We start from the raw sequence: 19,843 nt of genomic DNA, 5'->3' as shown, positions 1-19,843 counted from the left end.
CCGCCTCCTCGGCTGCCGAGCCGCCTGGCTCCACGCGCAAGGCCAGCAGCGCCGAATGCGGGCGCACGGCCTCGGCGCGCAGGCGCAGCAGCGCGCTCCACTCGCCCGCTGGGGCCGCCGCCTCCCGGGCCGCCGAGCCGTCCGGCTCCCCGCGCACCGCCAGCAGCGCCGAGTGCGGGCGCGCGGCCTCGGCGCGCAGGCGCAGCAGTGCGCGCCACTCGCCTGTGGGGGCCGCCGCCTCCTCGGGAGACGCGGCCGGCCCGCCCTCGGGGCAGCCCGCCCCCTCGGGGGCCACCCAGGACCAGGAGCTGTTGGCCAAGCCGGAGCCGAAGAGGCGCAGGCGGAAGGTGGCCTCCGGTGCGGCCCGCACCTCTCCTCCGCGCTCCCACCCCGCGTCCGCGGCTCCGTCCTTCTCCAGACAGACGCCCAACACTCGCGGGCCCGACGCCGCCTCTCCGGCGGCGTTTCCCAGGCACAGCGCGGCGAGCAACCAGCCTAGACGACCCGCCGCCGCTGCCGCCGCCATCGCCTGCTGCCCCCTCTCGGCCTCCCGCGCAGCCTACCCCTCCGCCTCCCCTGGACCAATCGTCTCTAGCCTTGGCGCCTCCTCCGCCAATAGCCAGCGGACGAGGGCGGGCCCCAGGGTCGGACTAGGCTGCGCCGGGGAGTAAACAAGCGGCGGCGCGATCCCGGGGCGGGCCGGGGGCGTGGGGCTCTCGGCCCTGCGGGGCTCGGCCGTGACTCCCAGGGCGAGAGGTGGCCAGCGCCCGGACGCGCGGAGCGGCGAGCTGGGCGTCCGGTTCCCACAGGCCGTGCCGGCACGCCCGGATGCCGCACTTGTGCTCTGGGAAGTCCCTGACTCGGGGCGCGGAGCGGAGCGGCTTGCAGGCAGAGATTTCAAGTGTGTGGCAGATGTACCGTTTCTTTGGAAAGGGCCCCGTGAACCACTGGCCTAGGGGCAAGGAGAGCTGAAAGAACCGGTGACCGGACGTTGGGAAGCTCAAGTTTCTTGGAGATTGTGCCCGACTGTGCTATAGGTCTGGGGACGTGAGACACAGCCCTTTGCCTTCAAGGAACTTGCATTCCTGCCAGGGAGAACGATGGTAATTATGTAAACACACGAAATCACTACCTCATTGGACCCTCAGAGCTACTTTTACAGGAGAAAAGTGAAGCATGACTTAGCACGGATGCAGGATTCCAACACGACCTGCCTGGTCATCATCCTAGCCACGTTAGCAGAGGGCAGCTCTGTCAGAAATTACTGTTACCTGGTCACGCCACTTCTAGCAGATAATCCTTGGGAAAATACTTGCTCAGGAACAACAAGAACTATTCAAGAGGATCCTTACTAGAGAGTTATTTAGAAGACAAGACCAGCCCGGGAGGCGGTCTTGACAGGATGGAATGTTTTTCACCCATTGTGTATTATCTCTGTATGATTGGAAGGAAACAAACTTAACAAGGCTTTTTTCTACAGGGATCCAGATTGTTTTTGTATTTTCTTTACGTTTTTATGTATTTTCAAATTTCCTAACAAAAGTAGACTTTTGATAAGGGTGCTCATATTCATGTCATTTAAAATCTTCATAGAGAGTCTACGGAAATACATTTGCTAGGTCATGAAAATACTAAAAAGTATAGGCACTGTGGCCACAATTAAGTAAAATGTGTGGAACGCAATGTGCAAAAATGAGCAAATCCATGGCAAATGACCAAAAGAAAAAATACTTTGTGGAAAAACTCTTCAAAGGATGCTAAGAATGTCTCTTCAACATTGTAAATTCAGCGCTGTGACTAGGCCAACCACGTCTCCATGTTTTCAGTTTTTATCATCTAGAGGGTGCTACACCTCACTTGCAGATTACAGAATAAGCCACCAGCAGAAGCAATAATGACACTACTGAGCCTTTCCACTGGATCAGCATGCCTCCTTTGAAGAGAAAAAAAAAACTATGGATTCAGCCCCTTTAGTTCACTCTTCTGTCTCCAAGTCCAGATAAAATGCTGACATTGAAATAGAATGGATGACATCCTTGGAAGTTATATGCCTGGAAAAGTTATTAATTAGCAAAGAACAGTTCCAGAGCAAAGACAGGAAAAACTCCGTATGGATCTGGTCTCAGGTGCCCTTGGAAAACAACCAGTAATCCATATTTTGGAGAAAATCTTTGGGTAGGACAACTGGATCGCACTTGGAAACACAAATGGTCATTTAAACTGTGGATACCCAAAGACAGAAAGAATCCAGTAGGGCAAAGCTGCTCAAGGAGGAATTTTCTGTTAACAATAGAGGCCTCTTGAAGAGGCCTCTTGAAGAACAGTACTTCTCCAGCTTCTTTTTCTTCATTGGCTCTGCACCATTCTTTAACCCCATCCCCTGGGTTGTCATTGCGTCAATGGAGACACATGCCACTTGACCTTCAGGTCCCTCATTGACCCTCCCTTGGCGATTTTCCTTACTGCTCATTTGGTTCAAGACATTTCCATGTTTCACCTAAATACTTATTCTTGAGTTTTAAACTCATAACTATTGTGACTTCACTGGCTAATTTTTGCTTATTTCTCAAGTCTGCAACTGTCACTTACTCCAGCTGGTCTTCCTCGACCATCTTGACTAGGTTGGGTCAAGGTTATGGGAGCTATGTGCTCTTCCCTAATAGCATCCAGTATTCACCTTTTTGTAAGACCCGTTCATTCATTCATTCAACAAGTATTTCCTGCAATGTACCAGGTACCCATTCTAGTGCTGGGGCTATGCGGGAATGAGAAAGGCCCTGCCCTGCCAGAGCTTAGGTTCTAGCATGGGAACAACAGACAATATACAAATCCTCATTTTAATATCTGGCAATAAACGCTATGGAGAAAAACAAAGCAAGATAAGGAAATGGATAGAGGGATTGGGGCCATGCTGTTTTAGATGCGCTGACCAGGGAAGTCTTCTCCAAGGAGGTGACATTTGAACGGAAGCTTAGATGAAGTGAGGGGGTGAGCCTCACAAAGACTTGGAAGAAGTGTTCCATGTGGAGGAGAAAGGAAATCAAAAGGTCGTGGTGTGCCTGTCTCCCTCAGAGACTCTTCCTCACTACACTCAGAGGGGTTGATGGCACCTGGCATGTAGCAGGGGCTTACCCATGTGTGGAACATACAGTCAGATGAAATTTATTCTTGTGTCCACCTGCTTTTGCATCTGTTATTTTATCTACAATGTCCTTTTTTCTCCCTAAGTGCATCCCTTTTTTTAAACATTAGCCCCAATTTGTCTGCTTTGGTAAGCCTGGCTTGCTTGGGCCCCTGGCCCCAGCACACTCTGTTACACACCGTAGCCACAGTACCTATGGGCACCGCACGAGTCCGCACACAGAAACCTCAGGAGTGAACGCAGTGAGGGGACTCTCAGGTAGGCTCTTCAGGGGTTGAGCTGTCCAACTTTGAGACCACCACCAGCTCATGAGCAAGGACAAGGAGGCAGCTGCATGTTATGAAGCAAAGCGATCATCCTGTTGGATCAGGCTCCTTTCTCCTTCAGCCCCCAGGGGGGAGAGGAGAGGCTATCTGTCCCCTCTAACCGCCCCGTCTGGTACCTGCAGGCAGAAGACTATGGTGTCCATTTTCACAAATTCCTAAGTGTGGCAGCTGAGCACACTTGCCCCATCCATCTCACAGCAGCTGCTACTCTCTAGCTCCTGGGACAACAGCCTTGATTATATATATTTTGTAAATTTCATTTCTGCTTCCTTTTTACTGTTAAAACAGTCCCAGAATACTTGCCCCTTGCCCTGTCATAGGTGACAGCCAACCACAGCCACCATCTCTACGACAGGTACTGAATACTGACAGAACTCAAACAGGCAAATTGTACACTCACCAAGACTTCCTATTTCATTTTTTATTACCAATCAAAAATAAATTCCATATATTGTTTAGCAAATATTATCATTGTCTTGTGACAAAAGACACAAGAGTCATAACAACAAAACTCCCCGAGAGTCAAACTCATAACAATGCCAAAATAAATCACAAAAATATACAAATTAAAATCTTATGCAAAATAAATACGAGTTATTCGCTATGGTGGCTGTGACTTCCCTACCCATTTGGAGGCCATTTGCGACAGTCTCCCTTACATGGGAAGACACGCAGGGGTGCGCCAGTTCCAGGGTACAGCTCGGCCCAGGAACCAGAGGTTGGAATAGGAAGTGAAAAATTGCACTGGGAGGAGGAAGTCATCGGACCAGTAATATTTGGAGATAATTATGACCCTCTGCAAGAAGTGATTATAAGTGGGGAAAGGGAGGACCATCTGTTGGGTGGTAACCGTGTGTGCAAAGAGGTAGCTGTGGAAGTGTGTGCACCTGCTCCTTTTACTTCACACACTCACTTGGTTCAGGCCAATGTGGTTTGCCCCACCTGGCACTCAGGTCTCTCAGGAACACAGCTTTGCAAGCTCCCATGTGGACTCGGAAAGCAAGCTGCTCCTGTAGAAAACTGAGGGGTTTCCCCCCACAGGGTATAAAGGTCTGGTGGGGTTTTTTTTCCTCATGACTGAGAACCTATGGGTGTCCCCACCTTCTCTCCAGACTTTGAGGAATAAATTCTGTGACTAGGGGAGACTTCAGAACCGGCCAGGGGCAAGTGTACTTGGTGCAGACACTTCCTGGTCCCAAAAGCTAGGATTCTCCAGGCGCCTGAAGAACAGAGCACTTGGGGTGACAGAAGTCACTGGCTGAGGAAAGGGTCAATAACTACTACTTAGGTGGAAGGTGTACAGAGTCTCCCCTACCTGATCTTGGGCCCCCAGCAACCTTTCGACCCGACAAAAGGGCCAACATGGACCTTAGGCCCACAGCCCCCCAACAGTGGCAAGCCTGGGGCTCTGCAGCAGGGCCTCATTCAGCCCCAGGGAAAAGGCACTGGGGCAGAATTTCATGTGGGGGGCAGGGGAGCTCTCAGGATCCAGTACCACTAGCTTCAGCAAAGGCCAGGATGACAACTCAGGCTAGGATTACAAAGATGGGGGAAATAGGGCTGCCAGTTGTGTGCCTTTTAGGTGGAAACATCCTTTCCTGGGTTTTTTAGGTATGTGAACAAGGTTGGGTAAGCCTCAGCCACAGAGGAAAGGGCATGAAGAACCTGCTTAGGTTGGCTTCCTATGTGTCCTGCTGTCCTCAATCCCCAAGAGGCAGTGGGCTTTGGGATGAGAAGTAGGGAGTCTGGAAAGAGGGGCTTTTCATAGGTCAGTGACTGACACTTGACTTTCACTGCGGGGTGGGAAAGGGGATGGTCTTAATTGCTACCAACACAGATGCCCGTGACCAGGTTCCCTCCTGGAACTGAAAGGAGTATCTCAGACAAGTCACCCGTAATGTAGATGTTCTCCCACCTAAGGGGAAACCTTTGGTAAAAGTAAGGGCAGGGCCTGGGGAGCAGGGGTAAGCAACCTTAAAAGTGTCAGACCCTGCTTAACACTCTGAGTCAAACCAGTAGAGACAAGGGTGAGAGTCCTCAGCCTGGCCCAACTCACCAGGAGAGCCCATCAGCGGAGTCCTAGGAAATTCCAGGATCCAGCAGTTGACAGGAGTAGGTGTGCTCCTCTCTGTAGCTGGGAGTACCATGTCCCTCATCACAGTTACCCAGAATCCCTCGGCCTCAGCAACGTCAGACAAGCCTCAGTGCATGTGTCCAGGCAGTTGTTCTCAGCGCTACTTGGTTCTTTGCTTCCTGGAAGGAACTGTCTTCCTCCCAAGAGAAAACCTTCCTCCAGTGGGCCTCTGGGATATCAACTCTGGAGGAGGACAAGGAGGAGGAGGAGGAGTGGGCTCCCTGAATCAGGGACATAAGCCAGAAGGTCATGGCTGGGAGCAGATTATGGCTATTGCTTCCTGGGGTGAGAAACCCTACCCCTTTTCATTAAAGTTTTTGTGGAAAAAACTTTTTTTTGTTGTTTTAAATAAAGTTCCTTAACCCTGTCTTCCCTTCCCCATTCCTTTCTCCAAACAATATTTAAAAAGAGGAGCAGTGAGCCTAGTTCAGAAATTCTCTCAGTAAAAAACAGCCTTGCTCATGGTAGCTGGCCCACTGCCCTGCCAGTCCAGGGCTGGGCAGCTGCTAATTTGGAGCTATTCAGAGGTCCCTGTCAGAAGCCAAAACTCCCCACACTCTGGGGGCCATCTGGCTGCTCAGTTAGAAAGGCTATCTGTGCCCCTTCTGGCCTAAAAGGCTCCCTATCGTCATGTGGGCCCACTGGGGAGACCCCCGCGGGACTGGCGGGGGACCCCGGGCCCTCCTGTCAGATGGCACTCTCATGGGAAGCTTTGTGCAGCAAAGAGTTGCGCTCATTGAGAAGAGTTGTGGTCTCATCTACCACGGGCAGCTCGGACTTCCCGGCTAAGTTCTCCGTGCAGATGGTGCAGCCATCCAGGGGAAACTGAGGGCAGTTCTCCATGCGTGAGGCCAGGAGCCCATTCTGGTACTGTTGCCGAGTGATCTGCAGGAGGAAGGGATGAGGTTCACAGAGAGTCGGGACTGAGAGGCAAACCTTCCAAGACCCAGGGAAACAGTGCTAGCCAGGGTTGGGGCTGGGGGTCCAGAAGAGAGGACTTGACCAGCTGGAGAGAGTGAGGAGCACGAATAAGGAGGACACACATCTCGGGTCCGGGCCCTCTGTGCTGTGTGTGGTGGATGAAAAAGAAAGAAGCTGCTGATTCCTGAGGCAGAGTGATCCAAATACCCAGGACGAGGAAGACAGCGCTGCCCAGAGGGAGAGACGCAGGAAGCACCCACCTTAATGTACTGGAGGTCCATGAGCGCCCGGACACTGAAGTCAGAGATGTACTGGCCCAGGATGGAGCTGCCAAACTGGTTGGTGCTGCTTGCCAAGGTGGCTGTACTTGCGAGATCCGTGCGGTCCGGGTAACTAAGGGAGGCCGAGCGGCTGAGGGTGGCAGGGTGGGATGGGGAGTGGTCTGTGGGGAGAGACACACGGTCAGGCCAGGAGCCCCCGGTGCCCCTCACAGCCTCTTGTCTAACCTGTCCCGTGGACACGTGGGAGCGGGGCCCCCACTGGAATGGAACAGTTCTTAAGGACAAACAAGCTGCAACTGCAGAAGGTCTGACCTCATCAAAGCAAATGAGTTAGTTTGTTTAGAGGTGTTGTGCAGTATTAACAAGCCTACCAAAGCAGAAAACAAAAACCAAAAACACAAAATTTAGGTCTACAGAAGCCCTCATGTCCCCAACAAGTCATCAGTCAAGGGCAACACAGTGATTACTCCTCCACGGGAGACCAGGCACTGTCCCTGTCTCCACAGCAGCTTGTTATCAAGGGACATATGCTGCATACATGTCAATTACATTAAAAGGAAGAACGTACAGCTTGTATCCTCTCATGACGCATCCACACAGACCTCTCAACATGATGCCCTTTTCACATCTTAACTTGCTTTCAAGAGGTCAAAAGTGTGTTCTGCACAAGACCCGTTCTATGTGGAACAGACCTGCCCACGTGTGTCTGCTGCCCCCCCGCCCCCCGTCAGTCTGACAAGGGGGACAGGGGCAGCCGGTCCCTCTCCCAGGAGCCTCATGCTCCCAGAGCTCCAGGCCTCCCACACTGCTGGCTCCTCCAGCCTGGTCCAAGTCCCCCTGCCCTGAGGCAAAGCCCGGGGTGGTGGTGGAGGCGCCTCCTCCCCCAGGGGCAACAAGGCCTCCTGCAGCCCCTTGTCAGGAACAGGGGATGACTCAATCGCAAATGAGGAAGGAGGAGACTCCTTATTTTCAGAAAGGAACTGTACACATACTGTGCATCATTAGCTCTTATTTTTGAGAACACTTAGAAAACAATGAAATACACAAGAAGTTAATTGTGAAGGCATGCTGGCTTCTTTTAAGCAAACAGGAAGTGGACTAAGCTTATTTACTTAGTTGAGCACTAAGTTACTAAGTTAGCTATTTTAACAAACATCTCCGAAGAGAGCTAACATAATGAATCTGGGTGACTGAGTGACCAATACAGCTTTAACTGAGATTGAACTCAGTAATACCCTGTCTTTGAGTTTCCTTCCTAAAACTAGGAAAATATAGTCTGGATAGTCTATTATTGGGCAGTGTACAATCATTAAGAGGATCATGTGTGTGTGTCACTTATCCTAACTCAAGTAACACCTTTGATTAAGTTCTAGAAAAGAAACACAAATACTATGGCTATTACCTAATATTTCACATTAATCATTTGGAAGATGATGGAATGCTTTTAATTAATGCTTATTAACACTCCAGAAATTGAATTTAGAAACAACACAAATTAGTGATATGGCCTTTTAAAAATAGAGGCCCTAAAAAGAAATACACCAAAAGACGAAACCTTTGTTTCTGAATAATGAAATTATGATACTTCTTAATTTTCTTTTTTTTTTTAAGTTTTATTTATTTATTTTAGATGGAGAGAGAGACATCGCTAGCAGGAGGGGCAGAGGGAGAGAATCTCAAGCAGACTCACACTGAGCGCAGAGCCCAACGCAGACCTTGATCCCAGGACTCTGAGATCATGACCTGAGCTGAAACCAAGAGTTGGTCACTTAACCAACTCCGCCACCCAGGCACCCCAATACTTCTTAATTTTCTTAAGACTTTTTCCCCTTTTCTCAATTTTCTAAATAAGCTATATTGCTTTTATGATTGAAACAGAACAATGAGGGGAGCCTGGTTGGCTTAGGCTGTGGAGCGTGTGACTCTTGATCTCCAGGTTGTGAGTTTGAGCCCCACACTGGGTGTGGAGATTACTTAAAAATAAAATCCGGGGCGCCCTGGTGGCTCAGTTGGTTAAGCATCTGACTCGTGATTTCGGCTCAGATCATGATCTCAGGGTCATGAGATCGAGCCCAGCGTTGGGCTCCACACTGGATATGGAGCCTGCTCAAGATTCTCTCTCCCCCTCCGCCCCTCCCCTGCGCTCGCTCACTCGCTCTCTCAAAAAAATAAAAAATTAATTAATTTAAACCTTAAAAAATAAAATAAAAATAAAACAGAATAATAAATGTGTAAAAAATGACTTGGTAATTCTATTTCTGAAAGGATATCCTATGGACACAGTCTTAAACACAGATAAAGTTTTTTCATAAAGAGGTTTACATCATGGTGTTATTTAGAACACAGACCCCAATGACTGTCCATAAGGGGGGATAACAAATGAAGGCACGTGTGCTTGGGGGAACACTGTGTGGCTCCAACAAGAAAGCTGATGGAAAAGCATCTCTGCTCCTCTATTAGGTAAAAACAGCAGGATCCAAGCCATGGATGCATTAACTCCTGGCCATTATGAAACAAGAGCAAGAGCAGAAGAGAGAAGGAGGCTGAGGTGTTGGCCAAGGAAGACCAACATGGTCCACAGATGTCATCCACTCAAAGGCCGTTAGCAGCTTCCCACTTCCTACCACAACCAAAAGCTGGCTGTTTGAAAGGGACGAGTGACTTCTAAGTCACCTTTTTACCTTTTTTTTTTAAAGAGAATCAAGAGAAAAGTGTGCTTTGGTACAGTGGAGAGGGAGGAAAAAAGCCAGCTCTACGAATATAAAATGGGAAATGATGGACTCTGGTGATAGGTGTTTAGGACTGTTGGGGCCCCAGGAGCTTCTTTTAAGTTACACACGGAGACTGGAGCTCAAAGGCACTTATAAATGCACTTAACCTCCTCAGGGCTCACCAGGCCAGGCCAGAATTCTGATGGGGAGACCAGCACCTTTTGCTACCCCCTGCCACCTCCATTAAGTGGGACGGGAGTCCCGTGAACGGAGTCAACCAACACAGTTACCAGCAATCCTGGGCTAAGGCTCAGGAGTGTGATGTATCAAAGGCCAGAAACAGCATGTGGCATTGGGCCTTTTCCTCAATACTCTCTGACTGGAATGTCACAGTTTAGTTGTAATCGAGAGAAAAACAGAAATAAAAACTGAGCTCTACCCGAACATTTCATACCCAGTCTCTCACTGCTCCTGACAATTCTAAGAAGTGGGCACATCTATTGTTCCCATTACACAAGAGGGAACGAAAGACTGAGAGGAAGTCAGCTCCCGGAAGCATTTTAGCTAGCCAAGTGCAGAGACAGCATTCACACGGGGCCGTCTGCCCGGGGCCGCACTTCTGATGCCCGGCGGCTGCCTCCCCCTGGCAGGCAGACACCAGCAGCAACAGAATGAAGAGCAAAGCCTGTGAAGAAAGGAGGAAAGTTTTTTAGAGACAGCTGATGAGATGACAAGGCATTCTGATATTTGTGAGTGGCCTTGATCAGGGGGTGCGGAACAGCTGGGCTCACTCGGCCTGGCCAGAAGCAACCCTCCCTTCCCACTCGAGCTGTGTGTTGGTGTGCGCGCGCGCACATGTGCACGTGTGTCTGTGTCTTCTCAAGGACTGAGGACCTTTGGAGAGGCCCTTCCAGGACCAGGGCAAAGCCACCCAGTAACTGGGCCTGAGGCCAAGCAGAGCCGGTGCAAATCAGGCTGGCCCACAAGTGTGAACGGGTGGAATGGCCCGAGATGCGAGGGGGGAGCCCCAGTGGCTGCTGGGTGAGGTTAATAGAGCTGTGGTATGTGGGCTCAGGCGATAGGTGGCAGTGCAAACTTCTCCAGCCATGCCGTGTTACCTGAGAGCCAGGAGAGCAGGGAGTTCCGCTTGCCAGGCGGACACCCGACCTGGGTTGAAGGCACTGGAGCAAAAGAGGAAAAGGTCAGCGATGGGTAGGGTGAGGCGGCAGAACATGGAGCCACAGGAACAGGATGGAGAAGCAGACCTGCTGGGGGCCAGTCTCCCTTGGGCAGAGAGGGGGCACAATGGAAAGGGGGACATGGCTCTGATGGGGAGGGAGCAGACCAATGAGCCCTGCTCAAAGAGGGGCAGAGGCTCCCACAATGAAGCCATAGCCCCCCCCCCCCCCCCCCCGCCGAAATCATCTCTCCCTTCTGGCCACTTCAAGTGGGACCTCCAGGAGTGCCTCCAGGTCAAAGGACAGAGCCAAGGACCCTGGCCCAAGCTTCTGAGGCATTGCTGCAGAGAAAAAGTGCCTGGAAGAAATGTCCCATGACCATGTGCCCTTCTAGACAAGATTTCCCCCGGCTGGCTGGCGAGAGGTGCTCTTGGGAGGGGCCGAGAAGTCCTCCCTAGGTCCAAGGCATCCAAGCAGGGGCCCCCTGCGCCAAAACCCAGCTCTGGAGCCTTGTCTCCCCACTGCTTCCTTCCTGGAGCCTGCTCCTGCTAGGAGAGGGGCAGAGCTGTGTCACGCCAGTGGATAAGCTGAGCTGTATCAGTATACCGGGGTGTCCTGGCCCCCTGCACACAGGGTCCTCTTTGTCAAAGGACAGAAACAGGCATAGCACAGAGGCTCTCCACGAGCCACACACACACATCAGTGTGTGGCCTGTCCTCCAGCCACAAAGTGGACTTTCACTTTCCAGCCTGCAGCAACCCAGGGCCCCACTCAAGGCTCAAAGGGGCCATGCAACTAGCAAGGAGCTGATCTGGTGCCCACTCCGGCCACAAGGCCCCCTGGCAACAGGAGCCTGAGCCACCCAGGACTAGAGAAGCAGAAAGCACCACAGTGACCAGAGCGGCCCTTCCCTGGACTTCCCACAACCTCTCCTGGAGGGTGTGTCCAGTCCCCTCTTTGCCCCAAGTCCCTTTATGCCATCAGAACCAGCCCTTAACCAAAAGGCAGTAGCTAAGCCCCCTGAAAAGCCAAGCCCATCTGCACCCTGCCTGGTAAACAGGCCCTGGCCTGACTCCTGGCCATGGACACCCTGGACGCCCTCACTCCCCACCTCAATTCCCCTGCCCCCGTCTCCGTGAGCAAGACCCTGTAGCCTCCGTCCACCTGCCTTCTCTCATTCTTCCCGCTGCTACGGCTACTAGACCAGCTGGCCCAGTCTGCTGTCGTACATCCTCCCTGCTCCAAGGCCAGTCGGGCTTCTTGCTTCCTATCACAACCACATGCTGTCAGCTTTCCGGGGCTCCCCGACACGTCCTTACTCCCCATGGTCCCCCCCAACCAGGTACACTGGAGGGCAGCACGGAGGCAGCCCAGTGACTCACCAGAGGTGGGCGAGGACAGGGCCATGGTCCCATAGTAGGAGAAGGCGCCTGTCTCAAACTTCATGTTCTCCTTCCCGGCCTCCACCTCCACCTTCCCCTGGAAGAACACAGGGTCAGGGTGACAAACAGGCTGAGAAGGAAAGCTCAACTGAAGGAAAAAAAGGACGAGGCAAGAGGGAGAAGTGAGGGCGAGGAAGAGTTGGTTCCAGAGCCCTGACGAGCTCAGGGGCCCTGACCTGGAGGCTCCAGGGTAGCCTCTCAAGAAGAGGACAGGCAAAGGGGGAGCAGAGGCTCAGGGGCAGGCCACACGCAGGAAAGCCCTGCATCCCCCAGCCATCTCAGCAGGTGAAGAGGGCAGAGTGGGCACAGGAGGGCAGGCATGGAGCAGGCTGCTCACCTGCAGGATGAGGATGAAGTAGTCAGCCGGCTTATTTCGGGTGTACAGGTAATGGCGGATGTAGTATTTGTTGTGCTCGTCAAACTTGAGTTCCTGAATGACATCTGGGTACTTGAGCAGCCGAAGCAGGATTTTCTCTGATATTAGAGAGGGGCTGAACTGGGGAACCTCTGTAGGAAGAGAGAAGAAGAAGACTTCACAGGGGGCCCTGGGCGGGCAGCACCGGGAACACAGTCACTGTGCTTGCTCACTGCCCAGGCCCCCCTTCCCTTCGGTTCTGCACCTCGTGGGAAAGCAGCACCCCTTGGATCCAGACTGGTTAGACTCGGGTCTGCCTGCCTAGGCTGGAATGGTGGTTCCTACGCTGACAGTGCATGACCTTGGGCCAATTACTTAACCTGTGTCTCAGTTTCCTCATCTGTAAAATGGGATTAAAAACTTCATAGGGTTGGGCACCTGGGTGGCTCAATCGGTTAAGCATCTGACTCTTGGTTTCGGCTCAGGTCATGATCTCGGGGTGATGAGATCAAGGCTGCATTGGGCTCTGCAGCCCGCTTGAGAGTCTCTTCCTCTCCCTCTTCTCCCTCTGCTCACGCTCTCTCTCTCTCTCTGAAATAAATAACTCTTTTTTTTTTAAAGATTTTATTTATTTATTTGACAGAGAGAGCGAGAGAGCACAAGCAGGGGGAGCAGTAGAAGGAGAGGGAGAAGCAGGCTTCCTGCCGAGCAAGGAGCCCGATGTGGGACTCGATCCCAGGACCCTGGGATCATGACCTCAGCCGAAGGCAGATGCTTAACCATCTGAGCCACCCAGGCACCACTGAAATAAATAACTCTTAAAAAAAAAGAAAAAATTTCATAGGGTTGGGGCGCCTGGCTGGCTTAGTCAGTAGAACATATGACTCTTGATCTCGAGGTCGCAAGTTAGAGCCCCGTGTTGGGTATAGAGACTCCTTAAAAAACAAAACAACAACAAAATACACTTGGTAGGGTCATGGTAGGTTAAAGGGGATAATACATGTAAAGCACTTAGACACATGCTTGGCATATGGAAAGTGCTTCATAAATGTTACCATCATTATTATCATTAGCACCATCATCAATATCCTGGCAGGAAAAATAAAGAATTAACACCCTTTAGCAAGTGAGGGTTGGGAAGAAAGTCAGATTTGGGGGGACGGAAGGAATAGGCAGGAGCTTTTCAAATCAATCACCCAGGTTCCCAAAGGGGCTTTGAATCAGGGGTGAGAAGAGAGGAATGTCATTGATCTAGAGGTGAAGTCCTGCTGGCCCCAGCGTATACAGGCAGAGGGGAGGGGGCAGTGACGAGAACAGAGCTGGATTCAGGCTCTGAGTACATGAGTCAAGACAAGCGCTATGGACCCACGCCATGTGGAAGGGCCTCTTTCTCCCTCCTGCTCCCCAGCATCCAGGGGATCCCCAGTGCCCACCTCAGGTACTCCCAGTGGTTCTTTTTTTTTTTTTTTGGCCTCCCCCCTCTCCCAGTGGTTATTTTCAGAACTTGAATGCTTCCTAGAAGTTTGCAATGACTACCCATCAACAGAGAAAACAAACCACAAGGAGCACCCCAGGGATGGAGGGAAGCCGCCTCGCCCCCTTTCAGAGGCAGCCATGTTTTCCCTGCACCTTTCACCTGCCATAGCCCTTGTGCCATGGGAAGAAGTAGCCAGAGACCCAGAAGGCCCCCTCCGGGACTGTATCCCACCAACACCTGAGGGCCCTCCTCTTGCTCTTACCCGTGGCCAGGAAGCGATGAGCAGCCAGAAGTAGCTGAGGTGAAATTTTCACCTTGAGCTCATTGTCAGCATCTTTGAAGGCTGAGAAGTCACGTTTGTTCTTCTCAGATACTCGTTTCCGGCTTCGGTTGTCAGCTGTGAGAGAAAGAATCTAGAACTGAGAACACTGTCCCTGATGACTCCGGAACAGACTAGAACCTGCCCGCCAGCTCCCAGCTCTGCAGTCCCCTCTTCCACACACAAGCAGCAGTGTCTGCATCAAGGCGGCGTCCCTGGCTCGATGCCGAGGCACAACGCCAGGGGGAACAAAGGTGGCCTGCTTTCACTGATCTGAGGGGCGAGCCCGCTGCTCACCCTGGCCAGTGTGAGGCATCCAGTTCCTGGGCCTCAGGGTGCCGGGCCTCCCACATCCCTGCACTGTGGCCTTCCCACCTAGGGACACCCAGGGAATAAGCAGGCAAGGGGTTTCAGACAATGGAAAGATTGGAACTCACTGTACATATCCGACTCGTCCAGGATCTCAGACTTGATGATCTCCTCAATGACGTCTTCCAGCGTGACCAGGCCCAGCACCTCGTAGAAGGGGTCACCCTCACCCTCGTTGTTCACCTTCTGCACGATGGCCAGGTGGGACTTCCCTGGGAGATGCAATGAGTCAGACAAGAGCAAAGGGCCCAGTCATGAGACACCGCCACCAAAATGTTAACACATTTGGGGTCATGAGTCACTGGGGTGGGGTCATGGGTGGTTTTTTTTCCCCTTTTCTGTATTTCCTGAAGTTTCTGCTGCAAACAGATACGGCTTTTATGAAAAGGAAAGCCAAAAGTATTTTTTTTAATTAAAGACCTTTCATTTCATTAAAGGCATTTCATTAAAGACCTTTTGTTTCATTAGAATGAAAATGGCAAGGTCCTGCCTGGTGCCATGTATCAGGGTCTCCTGAGAGTCCTGGAGAAGGGAAAGACCCACAATGACAACCTGTGGACAGTGAGCCATCGGTTGGAGATGTGTATGCGCCAACTGGACATGGGGCTCCTCAGACGGCCCACACTGCCCACGGGGCCTCCAGGGCCACTCACATTCCTTCACCCTGCTCTCCTTGGCAAAGGCCCCAGCATGTACCCAGGGGCCGTGATACTGCCCAAGGCAAAGGCTCTCAGTTCCCAAAACCATTAACAAATTAGCCCAGGCTGTAATTAGGCCAGGCAAGTACTATAATTAGAGAAGGGCCACCGCTTCAACCTAAAGCAAGAGAAAGTCAGAAGGCAGAGGGAGGGGAGGAGGGACCCTCCACAGAAGCTTTGTCAGGGGGCTGGGGGGGGGGGGGGGGGGGGCAGGGCTTTCCAGGCCCTCCTTCCGGGTTTCTATCCTGTTCCTGTGCCCCTCATTCCAGTGCGTGACAGGAGGGAGACAGCCAAGGCTTGGCCTGCACTTCAGTTTGGATGGAACTGTGTACCCCACACAGGGACACAGGTTTGGAGCAGCCTAAGGGAAAAAACCCTGGGAGAGCTGAGAAGGTCAAGCCAGGGTCTCCTGGGCAGCTTCCCCTTCACAACCAAGTCTGAGGGCCCCATCGAAGGACTTCTCTGTAGAGGGCATTTTCCAAGGCTCCAAGGCCACTGCAGATCCCCCAACCCCAGGATGTGCTCCTCAGAACTCCAGAGAGGTGCCAGTTCTCAGGACCAGCATTTAAAAAAATAAAATAAAGGAGAAAGATATCAGAGTACGACACATGTGATGGGGGGGGTACTGTTTTGTGCAACTTTCACTATCACATGCCAGTCACTGTGATACACTCATCTCCAGCTCCGAGTTGTGGTCAAAAAACTTTCAGCACCTTGCTAGAACTATGCACCTAGACCAGACCTAGACAGAACCATGGCTAGACTTGATCAAAGACTTTCCGGTGTCTTCTAGACGTGAGCCAACTAGAACAAGAGACCCATCAAGGGCCTCCAGCGGGCAGCAGCTACTCAGAGCCAGGACCCTGGGGTCTGGCCCCCCAGGCCTCTCTGCTCTGCCTGCTGGAGGCTGCCCACCCAAGAGTGCCTTCTAAAGAGAGAAACAATGCTCTCCGTGGTCTAAGGCAGTCGGCTAAACTATGCCATCAGGTGGGAAGCTTTTACCACCTTCCAGACTGGCACGCTCTAAGACCGGTAATGCCCAGTGTTGGGGGAAACAAGCGAAACAAGCATGCCCTCACAGGTCCTCGGGATGATGGGCAGGTAAACGGGCGCACTTCAAGAGGCCAATCTGGCAGCATGACTCAAAACGAAAGGTCCCTAACCTTGGACTCAGAAATTCCACTGGTAGGAAGTTAGATATAATCTTCTCCAAAGCAGGAAGACACAGAAGCAAAGAGGTTCAACAGAAGAACATTGTTTTTAACAACCTCAAACCAGAAACCACCTAAATCAATAGCAATGGACCAGGAGTACTGAGGGGGGCCACCACTGCTCTGGGGAAAAGGCAGCAGGCTGAATGGACAGAACGTGGAATGAAGCCCAACACAGGCTGCTGGTGGAAGAGCAAGCAGAGGGACAGACTGCATGGTGCCCGCTGCCTCTGCAGAGACTCGGGGAGCTGGGGGAGATGCTGAACTGCCTTGAAATGCATAGAAGAGGTAACAGTGGTCTCCTCCCGCGTTAAGTAGAGCTTGGGGGAGGGGCCCTACTACCCCTCCTTACTCTGGCTCCTTCTAACATTGTTCTATTCGATGGGCAGGTTTTACTCTAGAATTTTTTTTTTTTAAGATTTTATTTATTTATTTAAGAGAGAGAATGAGATAGAGAGAGCATGAGAGGGGGGAGGGTTAGGGGGAGAAGCAGACTCTCTGCTGAGCAGGGAGCCTGATGTGGGACTCGATCCCGGGACTCCAGGATCATGACCTGAGCCGAAGGCAGTCGCTCAACCAACTGAGCCACCCAGGTGCCCCAACTCTAGAATTTTTTTAATTGAGAAAAAAATCAGGGGGAAAACAAAAATAAGGGGAACACACAAAGGGAAACTAGCGAGAGTCTAGGGTGAGCAAGGACCCTCTGTGCCTCAACTGGCACAGACTAAGTCCCGGGGAATGGGATGTGTCTGAAGGTGGCTCAGTCAGCAGAGCCTTGCTCAGAGCCCAGAAGTCAGAGCCCCTACGCAGAAGAGACACAGCTTCAATAACCTGAGAAAAACGTCCTCCTCCCCACCAAACCTCCAGTTAACCACGGGCTCACAACAAATCCTGACACACAGTCAGGGGTCGCGCTGGGCCACACCGGGAAAGGCTGGTGGCTTCTCTAAAGGATAGAAACATCCGTCCTGCAGAGGAAATGAGCTGATTCCTTGAGCCCAATCTTGCCGCCACTCTCAGCCCTCCAGCCCTCTCTCTGAGGATCCTTTGTGTGTGGCATCAGTGGTGCGTGCGGGCGCCCTCTAGAGACAGGGAACTTGTAGGTGTCCAAACCCGGGACACCGCCCACAGTCAGCCTTGCTCGGCGCGCTGAGAGCCCAGTGTGGGGCGCTGACTGTGGCTGGCTAGCTGGGGCCCCACACACAGGTGCTGGGCTGGGGGACAGTAGGTTACCCTCTGCTGGCCCAGCCATGGGACTCTGAACTGCGTTTGCCTTTTTCTAATTTCTCTGCCCGGAGGGGGCTTTTTTTTTTTTTTTTTAATGTTCTTAGCAGTTGGGTATAGAGTTTGGAGGGTGCAGGAGAGGGCTGGGCCAGAGATTCTCCTCCTTGGCCAGAGAACCTCTCTTGCCAAGGTCACCACTGACCTCCAGTGGTGGGGTTTCATGCTCAGGCTGCAGCTGCTGACCAGGGGTCACTCTCTCCCGCTTCCTGGAAACCCTCCCTCTCCTTGGCTTCAGGCACACAGCTCTCCTGGTGTTCCTCTGGCCTCAGGGGCTGCTCCTTCTCCCTGACCTCTTTATGTGAGAGGGTCCCACGGCTCAGTCCTTGGACCTGGTCCCTTGCCTCATGACTTTAAATACAAACTGTATGTCAAGGTGTCTCAAATAAACACTTGGGGCCCATCCCTGTCCTGCATCCTCCAAACTCTATACCCAACTGCAGGCTGACAGCGAGCCAGCTCCTCCGGATGCCTAACACCTTGAACTCCACATGGCCCAAACCAAGTTCCTGCCCTTTCCCCGCCCAGCCTTCCTCATCTCTGTCTGTCCAGTAGATCAGGCCACGGGGGAGTGAACTGCGCCTCCTCTGTTTCTCTACCCTTCTCTATCCAACCCTTCCATCAGATCCCGCCAGTTCTGCCTGCATTGGACACCTAGACTCCAGCCACTTCTGGTGGCTTCCACTGCTACTATCAGTCTGGGCTACATCACCTCGTCCTCATCCACACAGCTAGACTAGCCTCTGGTCAGCTCCCTGCTTTATCCCCGAGCCCGGGCTGGCTCTCAACACAGCAGCAGGAGGGGCACAGTCAGGTCACCTCATGCCCCACCAAGTACCTCCAAGCGGCTCCTTGACTCACTGCAAGGAAAAGCCCCACCCCCCACAGTGGCTCCGGTCTCAGGGCCCTTGATGCTGACCCTCTCCTGTCCCTACTCCTTTCTCTCCAGCGCTCAGGGCAGCCACAGGCCTCCTTGCTGTTCCTCATACAAGAGGCTGCTCCCTTTGCCTGGCTTGCTCCTGCCCCACATAACTGGGTAGCTTGCCCCCGCCACTTGAGGTCTTTGTCCAAATGTGGCCCTTAAAACTGTGACCCCTCCTCCAGCACCCCAACCCTAGTCATTAAAGCACCTAAAATAGGGCGCCTGGGTGGCTCAGTTGGTTAAGCGACTGCCTTCGGCTCAGGTCATGATCCTGGGGTCCCGGGATCGAGTCCCGCATCGGGCTCCCTGCTCGGCAGGGAGTCTGCTTCTCCCTCTGACCCTCCTCCCTCTCATGCTCTCTGTCTCTCATTCTCTCTCTCTCAAATAAATAAATAAAATCTTTAAAAAAAAAAAAAGCACCTAAAATACATGATATAATATGCTTATTCATTCTATTTATCGTTTATGGCCCGTCTTCTGCTAGATTTTGAGCTGCATCACAGCAGGGGCTTTAGTCTGTGTCCCCAAAACTCAGAATGGTGAGTGGCACACAGCAAGTGTTTAATGGATGGATATTTGTGGAATGAATGACTCAGTTCACACGTTTCCTTAGGAGAAATGTAATCAATGCAAAGGGGGAAAGGGGTGAAGACTAGAAGAATTCTTTTGAATTTTAGTAATTAAGAAGTTTCTAGGAACCCTCCTACACTGTTGGTGGGAATGCAAGCTGGTGCAGCCACTCTGGAAAACTGTATGGAGGTTCCTCAAAAAGTTGAAAATAGAGCTACCATATGATCCAGCAATTGCACTACTGGGTATTTACCCCAAAAATACAAAAATAGGGATCCGAAGGGGTACGTGCACCCCGATGTTTATAGCAGCTATGTCCACAATAGCCAAACTGTGGAAAGAGCCAAGATGTCCATCGACAGATGAATGGATAAAGAAGATGTGGTATAGGGTGCCTGGGTGGCTCAGACGGTTAAGCGTCTGCCTTCGGCTCAGGTCATGATCCCGGGGTCCTGGGATCGAGTCCCGCATCGGGCTTCCTGCTCCTTGGGAGCCTGCTTCTCCCT

General features: G+C 52.1%; 2 protein-coding genes across 2 annotated transcripts in view; both read right to left on the bottom strand.

Annotated features, from left to right (window-relative positions):
* Positions 1-526, bottom strand: part of CNNM3 (cyclin and CBS domain divalent metal cation transport mediator 3) — a 15,881-nt gene extending 15,355 nt beyond the window's left edge. Inside the window, exon 1 of the mRNA XM_044919019.1 lies at positions 111-526. Coding sequence (XP_044774954.1) covers positions 111-526 — 416 coding nt within the window. The remainder of the gene's footprint in view (positions 1-110) is intronic.
* Positions 527-3,878: 3,352 nt separating this feature from the next.
* Positions 3,879-19,843, bottom strand: part of CNNM4 (cyclin and CBS domain divalent metal cation transport mediator 4) — a 27,423-nt gene continuing 11,458 nt past the window's right edge. Inside the window, exons 2-7 of the mRNA XM_021701130.1 lie at positions 14,724-14,867; positions 14,230-14,364; positions 12,473-12,642; positions 12,076-12,172; positions 6,784-6,965; positions 3,879-6,487 (exon numbers count right to left, since the gene is read on the bottom strand). Of these exons, the coding sequence (XP_021556805.1) occupies positions 6,290-6,487; positions 6,784-6,965; positions 12,076-12,172; positions 12,473-12,642; positions 14,230-14,364; positions 14,724-14,867 (926 nt within the window). The 3' untranslated portion in view covers positions 3,879-6,289. The remainder of the gene's footprint in view (positions 6,488-6,783; positions 6,966-12,075; positions 12,173-12,472; positions 12,643-14,229; positions 14,365-14,723; positions 14,868-19,843) is intronic.

The sequence above is a fragment of the Neomonachus schauinslandi genome, chromosome 10 (genome assembly GCF_002201575.2).
Source record: "Neomonachus schauinslandi chromosome 10, ASM220157v2, whole genome shotgun sequence".
Taxonomy (NCBI): Eukaryota; Metazoa; Chordata; class Mammalia; order Carnivora; family Phocidae; genus Neomonachus; species Neomonachus schauinslandi.
This window is presented reverse-complemented; position numbering and strand designations above follow the sequence as displayed.